We start from the raw sequence: 15,262 nt of genomic DNA, 5'->3' as shown, positions 1-15,262 counted from the left end.
AAACGAAAACAAATATTCTCTATTCATGTATGGAAAGAGAGCGACGCTCAGTCTGTGAAAAGGGTCCATTGTTGAATGCTGTATTATGAAACTATAGGGAAGTTTGTGAAAATCTGATCAAAACTTCCCTATAGTTCCCCCAAATCTTTCCCATGATTGCAAGCTTCAGTGCTTCTGTATGCAAAAGATGTAAAAGAACCTGTTTGTATGTTTACAACAATCATGGTAAACCAGTTTTTAAATACTAGAGATGCATGACTTTCACAAACACAGCCAAACCTGCACCATATATTTAAGTTTGTGATGCTCGTGGAGTGAAAAGGAAGATCTTTTAATCATGTGAAAGTTACTTTCATGGTAAGGATATACCTTCATAATATTCAGCTTTTTATAACATTTAATCACTGCCCACATTTCAACATTTAATAATCAACAACCACATTAAACACCACCATTTTACACAATAAAAAAACAACCTTCACTTGGCTGTTAACATGCTTGCTGCAAGTACATTCAGAGGTGAGTATGAGGGAGTATGAAAAAAAATAAAATAATAATAATAATATACATATATATATATACTGCTTAAACTGTACCGGCAGAAAAGTAGGTGCTATGCATACAACAACAGCAGCAGCAACAACTGGTAAACTAAACGTACGTCTACGTCAGCAGTTAGTTGGTGCTAAAATATTCCTCCAACACAGGATCTAGCAAAGGGATAGAATACATGAGCTAGATGCACAAACTGATAACAAAATGTGCAGTGGTGGGGGGGTCCCCAGGACAGGTTTGAGAACCACTGCTCTAGATCAATAATTATTTTAAAAAAGTTGAACTTTACCCTTTGGGTCACTATAACAGGGTAATTTAGAAAGTGGGTGTGGCTAAATATACCCAAAAGCCTATAAAGCCTAAAGGAAAACTCAGAAATTCACGAAAATAGGTGAGCATGTGCAGCATATGACTCTAAAGAAGCATGCCAATTTTTATAGAGATCGAACCATAGGTGGCGCTATAACTGTTAAAAACCTATAAAAAAACATGTTTTTAATGTTTTTGGATTAAAATGTGTATAAATTTGGGTGTTGTCAACTTATTTTCATGGGAGTCACGTGCTTACACTGCTGAAACCTCACACCAGACTTACCAGATGATTCCAGACTTGCCAGGTTTCAGCTTATGGTTTGTGCAACGTTGTGATTTAGCGCTTAAAAAATATCTTATATCTTATAACGAAACTGTTAGTCCGATCAAGACGAAACCAGCGAAGGAAACACAGAACCTAAGTTGATTAACTACATGTTAGAGCCCAAATGTCAAAATTTTGATAGGAAGTGGCAAAAAAATCCAATCAAACACATTCTTGGGTCATTTTTTTTTTTTATCCTCTCATATATATAAGCATCTAAAACTTCAAAACAAAATTAGATATTTTCACCAAAATTAACACGCATATGTATGGGCACACTCTGAGGACACCCAAAAAAAAAATTGGTGGAGATCAGGCAATAGGTGGCGATATCACTGTCAAAAAACTTTCAAAACCATGTTTTTCCTTAGTAAATTGCCTGAAACTGTAATTTTGTGCCACCAGATGGCAGTAGAAGGCCACTAATATAATTCAAGGTTTCAAGGTTTTGTCATTAAAAATTCCTTTTAAACTATATAAATCCTTATTATAACATTACAAATCACGTCCTATACCGATGAACCCCTCTGTATTATTACTGAATGACGACTCTCAGTTGAATTTCTCTAAGCTGCAAAAAATTATCTGGCTGGCCGGTTTAACATCTGTGAAAAAACTGCTAGCACAACATTGGCTTCCGCCTCATTCCCTGGATGTATACAAGTGGTTGTTTCAACTTCGGGACATCATAATGTTGGAATTATCCACGGCTCGGGTGAACTTGGCACAAATCTCTACATTAAAGATTTGGACTATAGCTGCTGAAAAGATATCGTACTCGGTTACTAACGTAACCTCGGTTCCCTGAGATACGGAACGAGTACTGCGTATGGGGAAAGGTCTCCTTTTTCCCCGTTACTGAAGCCTTTTTCAATAACGCAGTGTAAGCGACAACACTGAAGCCGCAGCCTCGTGGCACGGCATGTAACGCAGTACTCATTCCGTATCTCAGGGAACCGAGGTTACGCTAGTAACCGAGTACGTTCCCTTTCGATACTTCACTTGTACTGCGTATGGGGAACGAATTCAACCGCGCCGTGCCACGGCAGGGAACGACTGGACTTGTCTTGGACACCGCGAGGGAACCAGAGGACAAGTGAGAAGGCTGGAGCCGTCGAACCCTTGTTACACTACCAAGAGGGGAGTGAACTCCCAGAGTGGCATGAAGCGGAGCTCAATAGAGGCCGCTGGATCATACAGAGATGACCGAGCTTGTAAGGTCGGGACATCCAAATGATAAAATCTGACAAAAGTGGACGGCGAGGACCAGCCGGCTGCCTCACAGATGTCTTTAATCAAAACTCCACTAGACCAGGCCCAAGAGGAAGCCATTCCTCTAGTGGAGTGGGCTCTAACTCCTATGGGGCAGTTGAGGCCCATAGAGGAATAGAGTAATAGCATCGACTATCCGACACGCAAGACGTTGCTTTGAGACTGAAGACCCTTTGGTGCGGCCACCAAAGCAGATAAAGAGCTGATCGGATTGCCGGAAAGGCTGTGATCGTTCAACGTAGGTCCTTAATGCCCTGACGGGGCAGAGCAATTCCAGCTCTCGCTTGTCCGACGAGGGAGGAAGCACTGAGAGGGAAATGACCCGTGCTCTGAATGGAGTCAAGAGCACCTTAGGGACGTAGCCATGCCTAGGTTTCAAAACGACTTTGGAGTCATTGGGCCCAAACTCAAGGCATGCAGGGCTCACGGAGAGGGCCTGCAAGTCACCAACTCGCTTAACCGATGCTAGTGCAAGTAGCAGAGCGGTTTTGAGCGTCAGGGGCCTGAGGTCAGCTGAATGCAGTGGCTCAAAGGGAGGCCCTTTAAGAGCTCTGAGGACCAAAGAGAGGTCCCAGGTGGGAACAGTGAGAGGACGAGGAGGATTTAATCGCCTAGAACCTCTCAAACGCACCAGGAGGTTGTTTCGTCCCACTGACTGGCCAGCAATAGGAGCGTGAAATGCTGCAATGGCTGCTACGTAAACTTTGAGCGTTGAAGGTGTGCGACCCAGACTCAAACGCTCCTGGAGAAAAAACAGTATCGGAGATACGTCACACTCCACTGGGTCTATGTTGCGTGTAGAACACCAGTCAACAAAGACCGACCATTTCTGGGCGTAGAGGCGTCTCGTGGACGGAGCTCTCGCCTGAGAAATGGTATTCAGCACGTCCCTGGGGAGGTTAGCAGGCTCCCATCGAGGGACCAGAGGTGCAGAGCCCAGAGTTCTGGCTGGGGATGCCAAATCGTCCTGTTCGCCTGAGAGAGGAGGTCCCGTCTCAGGGGGATCGGCCACGGGGCTTTCGTGGAAAGCCTGAACAGCTCTGAGGAGCAAACTTGGCTCCTCTAGAGCAGGTCCACCAGGAGGACTCTGTGCTTGTCTTCCCTGATTCATCTGATGATCTGCAAGATCAGAGCAATCGGGGGGAAAGCGTAAAGGAGGGTGCTGGGCCAGACGTGAGCCAGCGCAATGTCCTCCTTCGAGAAATAAATTGGGCAGTGAGAGTTGTCTTCTGAGGCGAAGAGGTCTACCTCTGCCTTCCCGAAGAACTCCCAGATCGTGAGAACCGTCTGGGGGTGGAGCATCCACTCGTCTGAGGGGACATTGCTCCGGGATAGCATATCTGCTGCCAAGTTTGTTCTCCCGGTTGTGTGAGTCACTCTGAGCGACTGAAACCTCGGTAATGCCCATTCCAGAAGACGCTTCGCCAGAGCGCATAAGCAGCTGGACGAAAGACCACCCTGGTGATTTATGTATGACACCATTGTCATGCTGTCCGACTGGACTTAAGACGTTGCGTCCCATCAGGTGTGTCTAAAAGGCGCGAAGGGCTCGAATCACTGCCAACATCGAGGCAGTTGATGTGCAGATGGCTTCATGAGACCACGAGCCGAAGGCCGGTCTGCCCTTGCAAAGAGCACCCCAACCTGTGTTGGGTGCATCTGTTGAGAGCACCGTTCTTCTGAACACCGCCTATAGGGGTACACCTTGACTGAACCACACAGGGTTCATCCAGGGTTTCAGAGCTGTCTAACAGGTCTGATTGACCCCGAGACACAGGCGGCCGTGCCGCCAGGCATGAGGAGGGACCTGGAACTTCAACCAGTATTGCAAAGGCCGCATCCGAAGAAGGCCGAGCTGCAGAACCGGGAAGGCGGAAGCCATCAGCCCTAGCATCCTCTGGAAGTACTTCAGAGGGAGATAGGCTCTGTTCCTGACCAATGCTGCGAGCTGCTGAATGGCCAGAGCGTGCTCTGGCGATACTACACCCGTCATACGGGCTGAGTCGAAGACTGCACCCAGGAACATTATACGTTAGCTGGGGAGCAGTGAGCTCTTGGCAAAGTTGACCCTGAGACCCAGACACTCCATGTGGCTGAGTAGCACGGATCTGTGATGCTCCAGCTCAGCTCGTGACTGGGCTAGGATGAGCCAGTCGTTGAGAAAATTGAGAACCCGGATTCCCAACTGTCTCAGTGGGGAAAGCGCCACGTTCATGCACTTGGTAAAAGTGCGAGGAGCTAGGGACAGCCCGAATGGAAGGACCATATATTGGCAAGCCACGCCTTCGAATGCGAATCTCAAGAATCGCCTGAGATGGGGGGCTATCTGGATGTGAAAGTATGCATTTTTCAGGTCCAGCAAGCAGAACCAGTCCCCGGGGCAAACCTGCGCGAGGATCTGCTTCAGCGTTAACATCTTGAACTTCCATCTCATGAGGGAAAGGTTCAGGAGTCTGAGGTCTAAGATGGATCTAAGACCGCCATCACTCTAGGGAATGAGGAAGTAATGGCTGTAAATCGCTCTCTGAGGGGAGACCATTTCTATAGGCCCCTTCTCGAACAGAGACATCACTTCAGCTCGGAGGACGTGAGCATCGTCCGTGTTTACTGAAGTGGGAAGCACCCTGCAAAAAGCAGGGGTCTGCGAGCAAACTGGAGCGAGTAGCCTTGAGATATTATCCCCAGAACCCACTTGATACTCCGGGGATGGCCTGCCAGGTCCGCGTGACAAGGGGTTGAATGGTGCCGGTTGGCGGGCCGCTGGAAGGGGGGCCTGCACACGGCTAGTTTTTAGAAATGCTCATGCATCCTCATGAACGTGGCTTGCGGGGTGAAACCGGCAAACGACACACTGAGAAACTCAGTAAACAGATATATGCTTCTTGGAAAATATACATGTGTCCCACCTGAGTCAGGGGAGAGCATCAAGATATATTCCACAGAGCGGTGTCGGAAGTGAGACCGCTCTACCTCAATGAACATGGCTTGCAGGGCAGAGCCAGCAAGTCACATGAACAGAGGTCCAGCATAATGAGCATGTTAGTTCCACCAAGCACGAGTGAGCATTGAGCTCGCTTTCAGTGAGCGCATACATCCTCATGAACGTGGCTTGCAGGGGCAGGGCCGGCAAACGACACGCAGAGAGACTGGAATAAATATGCTACATCAACTGATGTGCTGAATATAAATAACATAGGTCTCACCTAAGACAGGTGAGAGTGTCGTTATATTTCTCAAAGGACGCTTGCAGGGCAGAACCGGCAAGCAACGCGCTGAGAAATTCAGCAAACTCGGCAGAAATACACTGTATCAACTGTATATATATACATATATATAACATGTGTCTCACCCGAGACAGGGGGAGAGCGACATGTTATATTTCTCAATGAATGCGGCTTGCGGGGCGGAACCGGCAAGCAACGCATAGAGAAACTCAGCGCAAACAGCAGAATCAGCTCCATTAATAGAGTATAAAAACATGTTTCTCGCCCGAGTCGGGGGAGAAGGTCACGTTATATTTCTCAATCGACGCGGCTTGCGGGGCGGAACCGGCGAACGACGCGCATTGAGATAAGGAAAAATACACTCACACAAATAGAAAATGTATCATGAGTCTCACCTAAGTCAAGAGCATCATGTCAAATTCAGCTGAGAGATTGTTAACTTCTGCAAAAATCTGCTATATAAACTGAATGTTTATAACATGGGTGTCACCCAAGAGGGGGGGAGAGTGACATGTTATATTTCTCAATAAACGCGGCTCGCGGGCAGAACCGGCGAACAACGCATAGAGAAGACTCAGTGCAAACAGCAGAAAGATGCTCCATTAAATTAAGCATATAACATGTTTCTCACCCAAGCTAGGGAAGAAAGATGTCATATATCTGAATTAACGCGGCGTGGGGGGGGAGGGACCGGCGAGCGACGCACATAGAGATAAGGAGAAATAAACTCACTCAGATAGAAAATGTATCATGAGTCTCGCCTAAGTCAGGGGAGAGCATCATGTCAAATTCAGCTGAGAGAGCGAGAGCTCGCATCCTCAACGAGCGCGGTTTGCGGGGGAGGACCCGGCAAATAATGCGTTCGGAGACAGCATTTGAAGCAAACGCCAGCGAGAAAGTAGAAAAATAAGCTCTGTACTCACCTGACGGAAGACGGCAGGGAATAAGCTGAATGCTCTCAGATGCTGAAGGCGGCACGAGGGCGGCGCGGTGAACAGCTGCTAGAGAGCGAAGATCCGCGGAGCGAGGCTCTGCATGTGCCACAGTTGTGGGAAAACGGCGATTGTGCGAGAGCCGCTGGGAAAGCTCTTTTAGAAAGCGGCGTTAAGCCGCGGGAAAAGCTCTTTGAACGGCGCCGGATGGCGGCAGGAGACGCGCTGAGAGGCGGCCGGAAGCGGGAAGCGGGCGCTGTCTTCGTTCGGCGGTCTCAGCTCAGTCCGCTGCGGGAGCCTCTTCGACGGCGGCGAGAACTTCTCCCAGGCGAGCTTCTTCCAGGCAGCGAAGGCTTCAGCCGGAGATCAGCGAAGAGTGATATGAAGTCGTCGCTGAAGGAGAGAGAACTGAAATCCTATGGCGACGCGCCTGCTTATATAGCTACCCCGCCCATTTCGGCGGGAATATTCGCGGGCTTTGTCGCCATAGGCCACGCGGCTATGCCGCGCCGTCATTGGTTCAACAACTTGTCTATGAGTGAACCAATGACGATGCAGTTACACTGCGTTATTGAAAAAGGCTTCAGTAACGGGGAAAAAGGAGACCTTTCCCCATACGCAGTACGAGTGAAGTATCGAAAGGGAACCAAGTATATTGCACAAAGTAACGATCAGGACTCAGAATGAATACCTTAATATTGTATTTTCCCCTATTTTTCCGGGGTTTTTTTGTTTTGTTTTTTTTTGTTTTGTTTTTTTTCCTTTTCTCTTTCTTTTCATTCCAGTTTTATGATTCCTGTGGCTTTGTTCTTCTGTTAATATTTCCATGCATTATGTACCCCATTGTACAGAGACCGCTGGGCTACGTTGGGTGGAAGGGGAGGGGGGAGGGTGGGTGAATTGGTATGTTTTCATACTTTTGTCTGTTGTAAAAAATGAAAAAATGCAATAAAAAAAAAATAAAATAAAATAAAAAAATAACATTACAAATCACAAGGTTTACCACTTCATTTGTTCTTTTGACCAATGTTTTTGCAATTATATAACATTACAATTACAATTACACTATAACTGTCCTCCTCTATTTAAAAAGACACAGCTAATGATAATTTAAAGGGTTAGTTCACCCAAAAATGAAAATTCTGTCATTTATTACTTACCCTCATGCCGTTCCACACCCGTAAGACCTTCGTTAATCTTCGGAACACAAATTAAGATATTTTAATTGAAATCCGATGGCTCCGTGAGGCTTCCATAGGAAGCAATGTCACTTCCTTTCTCAAGTTCCTAAAGGTACTAAAAACATATTTAAATCGGTTCATGTGAGTACAGTGGTTCAATATTAATAATATAAAGCGACAAGAATATTTTTGGAGCGCCAAAAATAACAAAATAACGACTTATTCAGTGATGGCCGATTTCAAAACAATGCTTCATGAAGCATCGGAGCACAAATGAATCAGTGTGTTGAATCATGATTCAGATCGCGTGTCAAACTGCCAACGGCTGAAATCATGTGACTTTGGCGCTCCAAACAGCAGATTCAATACACTGATTCACTGTGCTCTGATGCTTCATGAAGCATTGTTTTGAATCAAATGCTGTGACGCCAAACTTCCTCGCAGAAGAAGAACACTGTCATATTTACAACTGTGACAATGAGCGCTTACCAGGATCATCTAAACGCTGTATTTTCAAAAGTATGTGAAGTTTGCGGCTCCATTGTTGCAGTAAACTTGCACAATGTTCTGGCCCTCTTCGTTTAGGAGTCACACTTGCCTTCTTTACGGTCAAAAGTGACCAAAGCCTTTAAAAGTAACTTTTTTGTTTTTCAGAAAAACCAATGTAATATATTTTTGTTCAATAATATGTTTTGATTATTATATAAAATTTTGAGGGTATTTTATGATACTATGAAACATTTATAAAATTTTCCCCCATTGAAACTAATAAAAAAAAAAAAAAAAAAAATCTAATATATTTTTATTATTATTTTTCAATTAAAGCGGTATTCCATGTTAAAATAGAGACAAGACATTTAAAATAAATTTTTTTGAAGGTAGATTAGTGCCATTTGGTGGGTTAGGGTTAGGTTTTTGCATTAATTTTACTATAGTCAAACCTGAACACAGAGGAGGGCATTTTGTCACACATAACATCAAAAGTCAATTAAAAAAATAACAAAAATGAATGGGTATGTTTTATTACAGGTTAATAAATCTGGGTCTGATCTGATATCAACCTTTTATTTGAGTTTCGGCTCAATTTTACCCTATTGTTATAGCCAAACCGGTTCATTTGTGTGTGTATAATGGTGTGTTACCATTTGTGTGTGTGTGTGTGTGTCTGTAAGTGAATGAATGTGTGTTTCTGTTTTGTACTTTGTTTTTGTTTTTGTGTGTAACCTCTTTCTTTCTGTTCATTTTTTTTTACTGCATTGTGGCTGAATTACTGATTTTATTTTACACATTTGCATAAACTTGCTTTGTGTTATAGTCGTGCTAGTTCATATAGATGTGTGTGGGGGGAGGGAGGTGGGGTTGGTGTGTCTATTTTGCACTCTTGGCATTTTAGAGTGTCACCCCTTCATTGCTGTGCACTTTTTTTTCTGCACAGTGTCTGATTTGTAGTTTGTACCAACAAAAGATTTTCTGAGTTGTCATATTTTTTATCATTTTTCCCATTCATTTCCTATGTCAGTCACAGTGTGACTATTTAAAAAAAAAAAAAAAAAAAAATATATATATATATATATATATATGTAAAATATAAAGTAAAATAAGAGTAAAATATGCTCATCAGATATGTTTTAGTTAGGTCTTTGTCTTGTTTCCATTTCATCAAACTCTTTGCTTCTAAGTATATTATAGTATATAGAGCAAGAACAATTATCTCTATTATACAATAATCTCCATCTCTGTATTTAACATTATTTACATCATTGCCTGTTACAGTTGGTCTTTATTAAACAAAACAAGGAACTCTGGAGCACACAGAAAAAAAGCAAACCAACACTAACCATAGACAATAACAGAAAAATAACAACTGAAACAGAGACCTATAAATACACAGACTAAATGAAGAACTAAACAAGGAACAGGTGTTAATCAGTTAACAATCAGTTACTATAAAACAAATTTCAAAAAACAATAAAACCAAGGAAACAGGAACTAAATGCAGCAAACAAGAAAACTGGAACAACCTAATGAAATGAATATCAAAATAAGAGTCTCTGAATGAAGGTTAAAAAAATAAAAAATAAAAAAAGTTGCTCAAATATGACTTAATATTCATACAATGTTCACATGTGGGAAAAGTATTGGATTTGATATATCATGTTTGTTTTTCATGTTTTAAATTTAGAAATAAAACAGTTAAAGAATTGTAGACATTAGGATTATGTGATAGTGATGTTATAAAGGATAAATTCTTTAATTTGTATAACTCTTATTCAAGTTACTGAGTTTGACAGCCGAGTTATCAAACTTTAATGAGAAACTTAACATCATTAATTAGGTACCAGGATCCTCCCTGTCAAAAAAAAAAAAAAAAAAAAAAAAAAAAAAAAAAAAGAAAGAAGAAAAAAAAAAGATGAAGAAAATTGCCTAGTTACATGTATGTACAGGAATGATGTAAATAGATTAAGAGCCTTCTGAATTATTCTTATCTCCACTGACCTGCTAATTTCTTCTTGTAGTAAACAAGACCAGCAGCTGCTATGATAATTCCCAGCACCAGACCAGAAGCACCAATGGCGATTTTATTCTTCTCAGATTCAGGAATAGAGGGATCTGTAGGTTGAACTAGTGTGTCAAATTAAGTTGTGCACAAGCGTTGTTATAATATGACACTAGGTGTGTATCTACTCTTACCCCAGTCATAGATCATTGGTTGAGTTGAACTGGCATGCTCCACCATACAGGAGATTTTTTCTCCAGATTTGGGGGTGTACTCCAGCTCAGAGTGAATCTGGTAGTACCAGTCTCCATCAGCCATCTCCATTGTGGCAGTCACTTCAGAGGTCATCAGTTTACCATCTCTCAGCCAGGACACTTTGATGTGTTGAGGATAAAATTCATATGCACTACACATCAACATGGATGGATGTCTGCCACCAGCCTGGTTCACTAAACTGAGAATGACCTTCGGTTTCACTGAATCAAGGAGAGAAACATCCTAAATACATAGTTTTTAATGCATCAATGCATTGTGAATGTATGTGAATGTGTATGACAAGTGGGGGTGAGGGGTGATTTTACAAAACCCTAGAAATGTGTGTGTGTGTGTGTGTGTGTGTGTGTGTGTGTGTGTGTGTAGGTGTGTGTGTGTGTGTGTGTTTTGTTTTTCTCACAATAAGTTTTTCAGATTCAGTTCTTACATTTCAAAATGCTAGAGTTTAAAACTTATACAATTCATGGTGGCATTACAACCTTTTCCCGTAAATAATTAAAATATATGCTAATGTAAAAATAACATAAATATTAAATTCCACAAATAACAGTGAAGATCAGAAAAGAGTCTTAAGCCACTTACCTGCTTTAACACGGACAGCTGACTCCTTGGTTCTAATATTGAATCTCCATATATCAACATTAGCTCTCTCGTGTTGCAGAAAGGTGCTATTGTTCCAGAACTCTGCATTTTTCATTCCATACTCACTAAACCCCACAAACCTTCCCAGAGTGCTGTTGAACTGTGTGTATAGATATTTATTGAAATAAAAGTTGTCAATATACACCATGTCACTGAGATCAGGGGAACTGTACATGCATCTGGCCCAACGGGTTAAGTAATATTCATTAGCTGAAAAAGAATGTAGAGGCAGAAATATCACAGTTTTGTCAGATAAATGTCAACAAGAAAGAAAAACGAGAACATTGATGCATCAGCCAAATGCATTACTGTTTTTTTTTTTCTTTTAAAGTAATAAATACTATAGATAACCCTCAAAGGACCATCAGAGCAAGTCACACATCTTAAGAAAATGTTGCAGCAAAATTTAAATAATTTAACTTCTACTACTACTACTGTTAATAAAGCAAGTTTTGTTTATATTTAATTATATTACTTCAGTATGTCTCATTTTGCTTACCACTTTCTGCTCCAATGAATACAGGTAGTGTAAATATGAGATGACAACTCAAGTGCTTTAGCAGTGACATTTTCTCTTCTCTGAATCCTAGCTGAATGCTGCCAGTGCTTTGTTCATGTCCATGAGGTAGAAATCTAAGAGGACTGTCAAACCAGTTACTACAGTGTCAAGTGTTGCTAGGCAGTCTCCTGCTTTCATTATTCAACACACACTGCCCAGCTAACAGTTTTAGCAATATCCCTTTACTAAAATAAATATTCATGACTTAACATTCCATGAAACATCTGTGTATACATGTAAAATAAGAATAAAAATCAATTTTCAAATGTCAAATCACAGCATATCTTAACTAATTAACTACAAGCTATGTAGTTTAATACAAAATAAATTATGACACACCAGTAAGACAGTTAGATAAAATACTGTCTGACCCTAGCAACAGATTAACATGCATCAATGGTAATGATGTTACAAAAAAAAAACAAACAAAAAAAAAAACTAGGTTGCAGGGCAAGAGACAAACTTTTGGAATACAAAATTTGGTAACTAAGAAGATTTAAAAACAGCTTTGCCTCCTAGTCCTATGTACCATTAAGTGCATTTTTTATGATTATCTGTGTTGTCGTTTGTCAAATACTTAATTTTAACCAATTACTTAAGTCCATCAGAACACTATATAGACTGTTACCAATAAAATTTTGGCATTAACAAAAGCCATCTTTACAATGTAAAGGTGGAACAGATGCTGCACCTGAAATAGCATAAATGTTTATTTACACAGACTGTTTAAAGGGCACCAATTATGCCCCTTTTTACAAGATGTAATATTGGTCTTGGGTGTCCCCAGAATGTATTTGTGAAGTTTCAGCACAAAATACCCCACAGTTAATTTATTATAACCATTTGAAAATGTCATTTTTGGGGCCTGTTTTAAAAAGAGCTGTTTTGGTGTGTACCACCTTAAATATAAATGAGCTGCATATCCCCGCCCTGCCTTTGGATGAGGGCGTAACTTGCATACCTATGGCAATAAACAGTCGGTAGAAGCAGAATGGCTGAGAATGAGAGACCCGCTGTTTTGTATGGCATTCAGCCGTACTTGTTTGAACCGGAATCAGACCCAGATGATGAAGAGACTCTGGCAGAAGAAACACAATTGAGAATGGAGCAGGACGTCTCTGAATGGTTATTTGATACAGTTATGTACTTATAGAGTTTTAATCGCGTCCCCTTTGCAATTATGGATGTGCAACACCTACACACACACACACACACACACACACACACACACACACACTGTGATAACGTTCGCGCAATTTTTTGAAACTACAAACACAAATACTGTGATAACGTTTGCTAAGTACGTTAGATACACACTATACAAACAAGGTTTAAATTATATACACAGACATTCTACGACGACGACAACAACTTTAGACGCATTTGTTATTGAATTGGCTGACATCGACTGAAATGACTATTTGCTCAAAAAACATTAAATACACTTACTTCTTCTGGAGGTGACGTTGGATCGCGAACAGTAGCAACGATCCACACTTGAGGATTAACTTTGAAGCAAGACCTGCTTTGAATTGACCCTCGTTCTCAAAACAGTCAGTCAAAAAATTATTTGCGCAAACATAAACGTATTTTGGAATTTTGAGTGGCGCCTTTCCTTCGTAAATAAAATCCATCCACTGCGTTTTCAGTGGCTCTGATGTCGGAAGTAAGTGAAAACTACTATGTTCATTATTACATCCCACAACAGAACACTTATGTTTCTTAGGAGACATTACCGGCTGTCGTTGAAACAATGGAGGATGGTTGACAGATCACCGACGGCGGGGTCTATGCCAAAACCAGATTGTCAATCAAACCACGTGGGTGGGGCTTAGCACAATTCTACGTCACAGTGAGAGCAATCTTAGAACAGGGCGTTCTGAGACAGTGCTTATGAATTATTGAGATTGTAAAAAAACCACTGGGTGGATTTTTCTCATTCTAGGGTGGTTTTGCTCACACACTGCCAACACACATTTATGGTCAAACACCATGTAAAAGTGAATTTTGCATAATAGGTGCCCTTTAATGTTACTCAAATTATACAATTAACATGAACTCTTTACAGAGTCATTTTTTCAATTAATTCTCTTGATATTGTAATAATGATTATTAATGTCGATTAATAGATACATAAAATGTTTTTGTGTTTGGGGAAACTAAACGTCATACTGGCTACAAAGATAAAACAATCTTAGAACCTTTTATTAATTATTTTAATGCTTTTTACACATTAGAAAATGATGACTTAATTTGATCTTACTAGCATGATGAATAAATTATATTAACTGGAATAAACTTTATACAGAGGGAGCAGAGAACGGGACCAACTGTGAAGCCGTCCATAACTTGGGTGTACCGCAAGTTTAAGCACTCTCACAGACACTCCTGTTAAATTATACGGAAGCTGATGACACTGCGACATGAATCTCTGTAACGGGTTGCTTGCGCAGGAACACGCAAAAAAGAAGATACTTTACAAACAAGTCTTTACTTAGTAATCCACTATCGTCAAATATGATAGATAATGCAAAGAGTTTGTATTGGCGGTATGGTTCTGTTCTGGGCAAGAACTTCCTGTGCATCCATGCAGCCTAGCATGGATAAGAGCAGGGAGAGCAGCAATAAACCCCCTAGGGTAAACAGAACAGGACCAGCATATGCTGATATCATTAAATGTCATTATTTAACGTACACATATTTCGAGAATTAGTCTGATTCAGGGGGAATAATAAGGACAATACTGACTGAAGAGAGGAGGAGCTGGGGATGGAGGAGGGTAATTTGCTCCTGAGAAATGCAATAGCTGCTGATAATACTGAGGAGCTTATATATAGATGCTGTGATAGCCGTCGTATTCCTATAGGCAGACGTAACTCACCTGAGAGTCAGCTGATGCAAGCTTGACTGACCTACGACCATGTTGAATTTCAGCCCATAAAAATGCAAGCCTTAAAAATAATTAGTTTCAATTAGTGCAATTCAACAAGCTTTTTATTTCAAAAACATTTGGCATTAATTTACTTCCATAGTTTTGTACTTACCCTTGCAGATTTAAAGAATCATAAGATAAGATTAGCCAGCAGCTTGACTGCTGGAAAAAGAGGAAAAACTTTTATTCTTCCTAGATACAGCAGCGTCACAGTGTCTAGTCAATCTCTGAGTGGATAAACACCCTGAGAGGAAAAATATACACTTTTTTTCACCTCAGTTAAATATTTCTCTGATGTTTGTTCATCTCTCATCTATCAAGATGGAGCTACACAGAACCATTCTCACCCTTACCATTGTTCTCACAAATGGTGCTGCATGTAAGTTTTTAAAATTAATTGCTTGTATTAATTTGTATTATTGTATTATTAAAGTGGTAAAATTGCAAACTTGTGTTGTTAAAAATGATCAGTCAGCCATTTATAAAATGCTTGTGGATTTGAATGTTTCCTTCAGGCAGTCATTGTTTAAAGACAGATTAATATGTAGGCTAATGTAA

General features: G+C 41.2%; 2 protein-coding genes across 4 annotated transcripts in view; one reads left to right on the top strand and one right to left on the bottom strand.

Moving 5' to 3' along the window:
* Positions 1-7,795: 7,795 nt before the first annotated feature.
* On the bottom strand, positions 7,796-11,842 carry LOC125279409 (rano class II histocompatibility antigen, A beta chain-like). 2 transcript variants are annotated; one of them, XM_048209075.1, is made up of 5 exons: positions 11,713-11,842; positions 11,154-11,423; positions 10,493-10,774; positions 10,298-10,411; positions 7,796-7,817 (listed from the first exon to the last, which is right to left on the bottom strand). In XM_048209075.1, the coding sequence occupies exons 1-5, from the start codon at positions 11,780-11,782 to the stop codon at positions 7,813-7,815; spliced, it is 741 nt and encodes a 246-aa protein (XP_048065032.1). In that variant the 5' UTR covers positions 11,783-11,842; the 3' UTR covers positions 7,796-7,812. The 2 variants fall into 2 exon arrangements, with proteins under 2 accessions (XP_048065032.1, XP_048065031.1); XM_048209074.1 differs by lacking the exon at positions 7,796-7,817 and adding an exon at positions 9,562-10,151.
* A 3,142-nt stretch (positions 11,843-14,984) lies between these two features.
* Positions 14,985-15,262, top strand: part of LOC125279410 (HLA class II histocompatibility antigen, DP alpha 1 chain-like) — a 36,323-nt gene continuing 36,045 nt past the window's right edge. The window contains exon 1 of one of the 2 annotated variants that reach the window (XM_048209077.1): positions 14,985-15,083. Coding sequence is in view for 1 of the 2 variants with exons in the window: in XM_048209076.1 (XP_048065033.1) it covers positions 14,999-15,083 (85 nt within the window). In the remaining variant the exon portion in view is untranslated. The remainder of the gene's footprint in view (positions 15,084-15,262) is intronic. The other variant, XM_048209076.1, reaches the window with a different exon arrangement.

The sequence above is a fragment of the Megalobrama amblycephala genome, linkage group LG12 (genome assembly GCF_018812025.1).
Source record: "Megalobrama amblycephala isolate DHTTF-2021 linkage group LG12, ASM1881202v1, whole genome shotgun sequence".
Classification (NCBI taxonomy): Eukaryota; Metazoa; Chordata; class Actinopteri; order Cypriniformes; family Xenocyprididae; genus Megalobrama; species Megalobrama amblycephala.
Note: the sequence above shows the minus strand (reverse complement) of the source record. Positions and strands in the feature narration are given on the sequence as shown.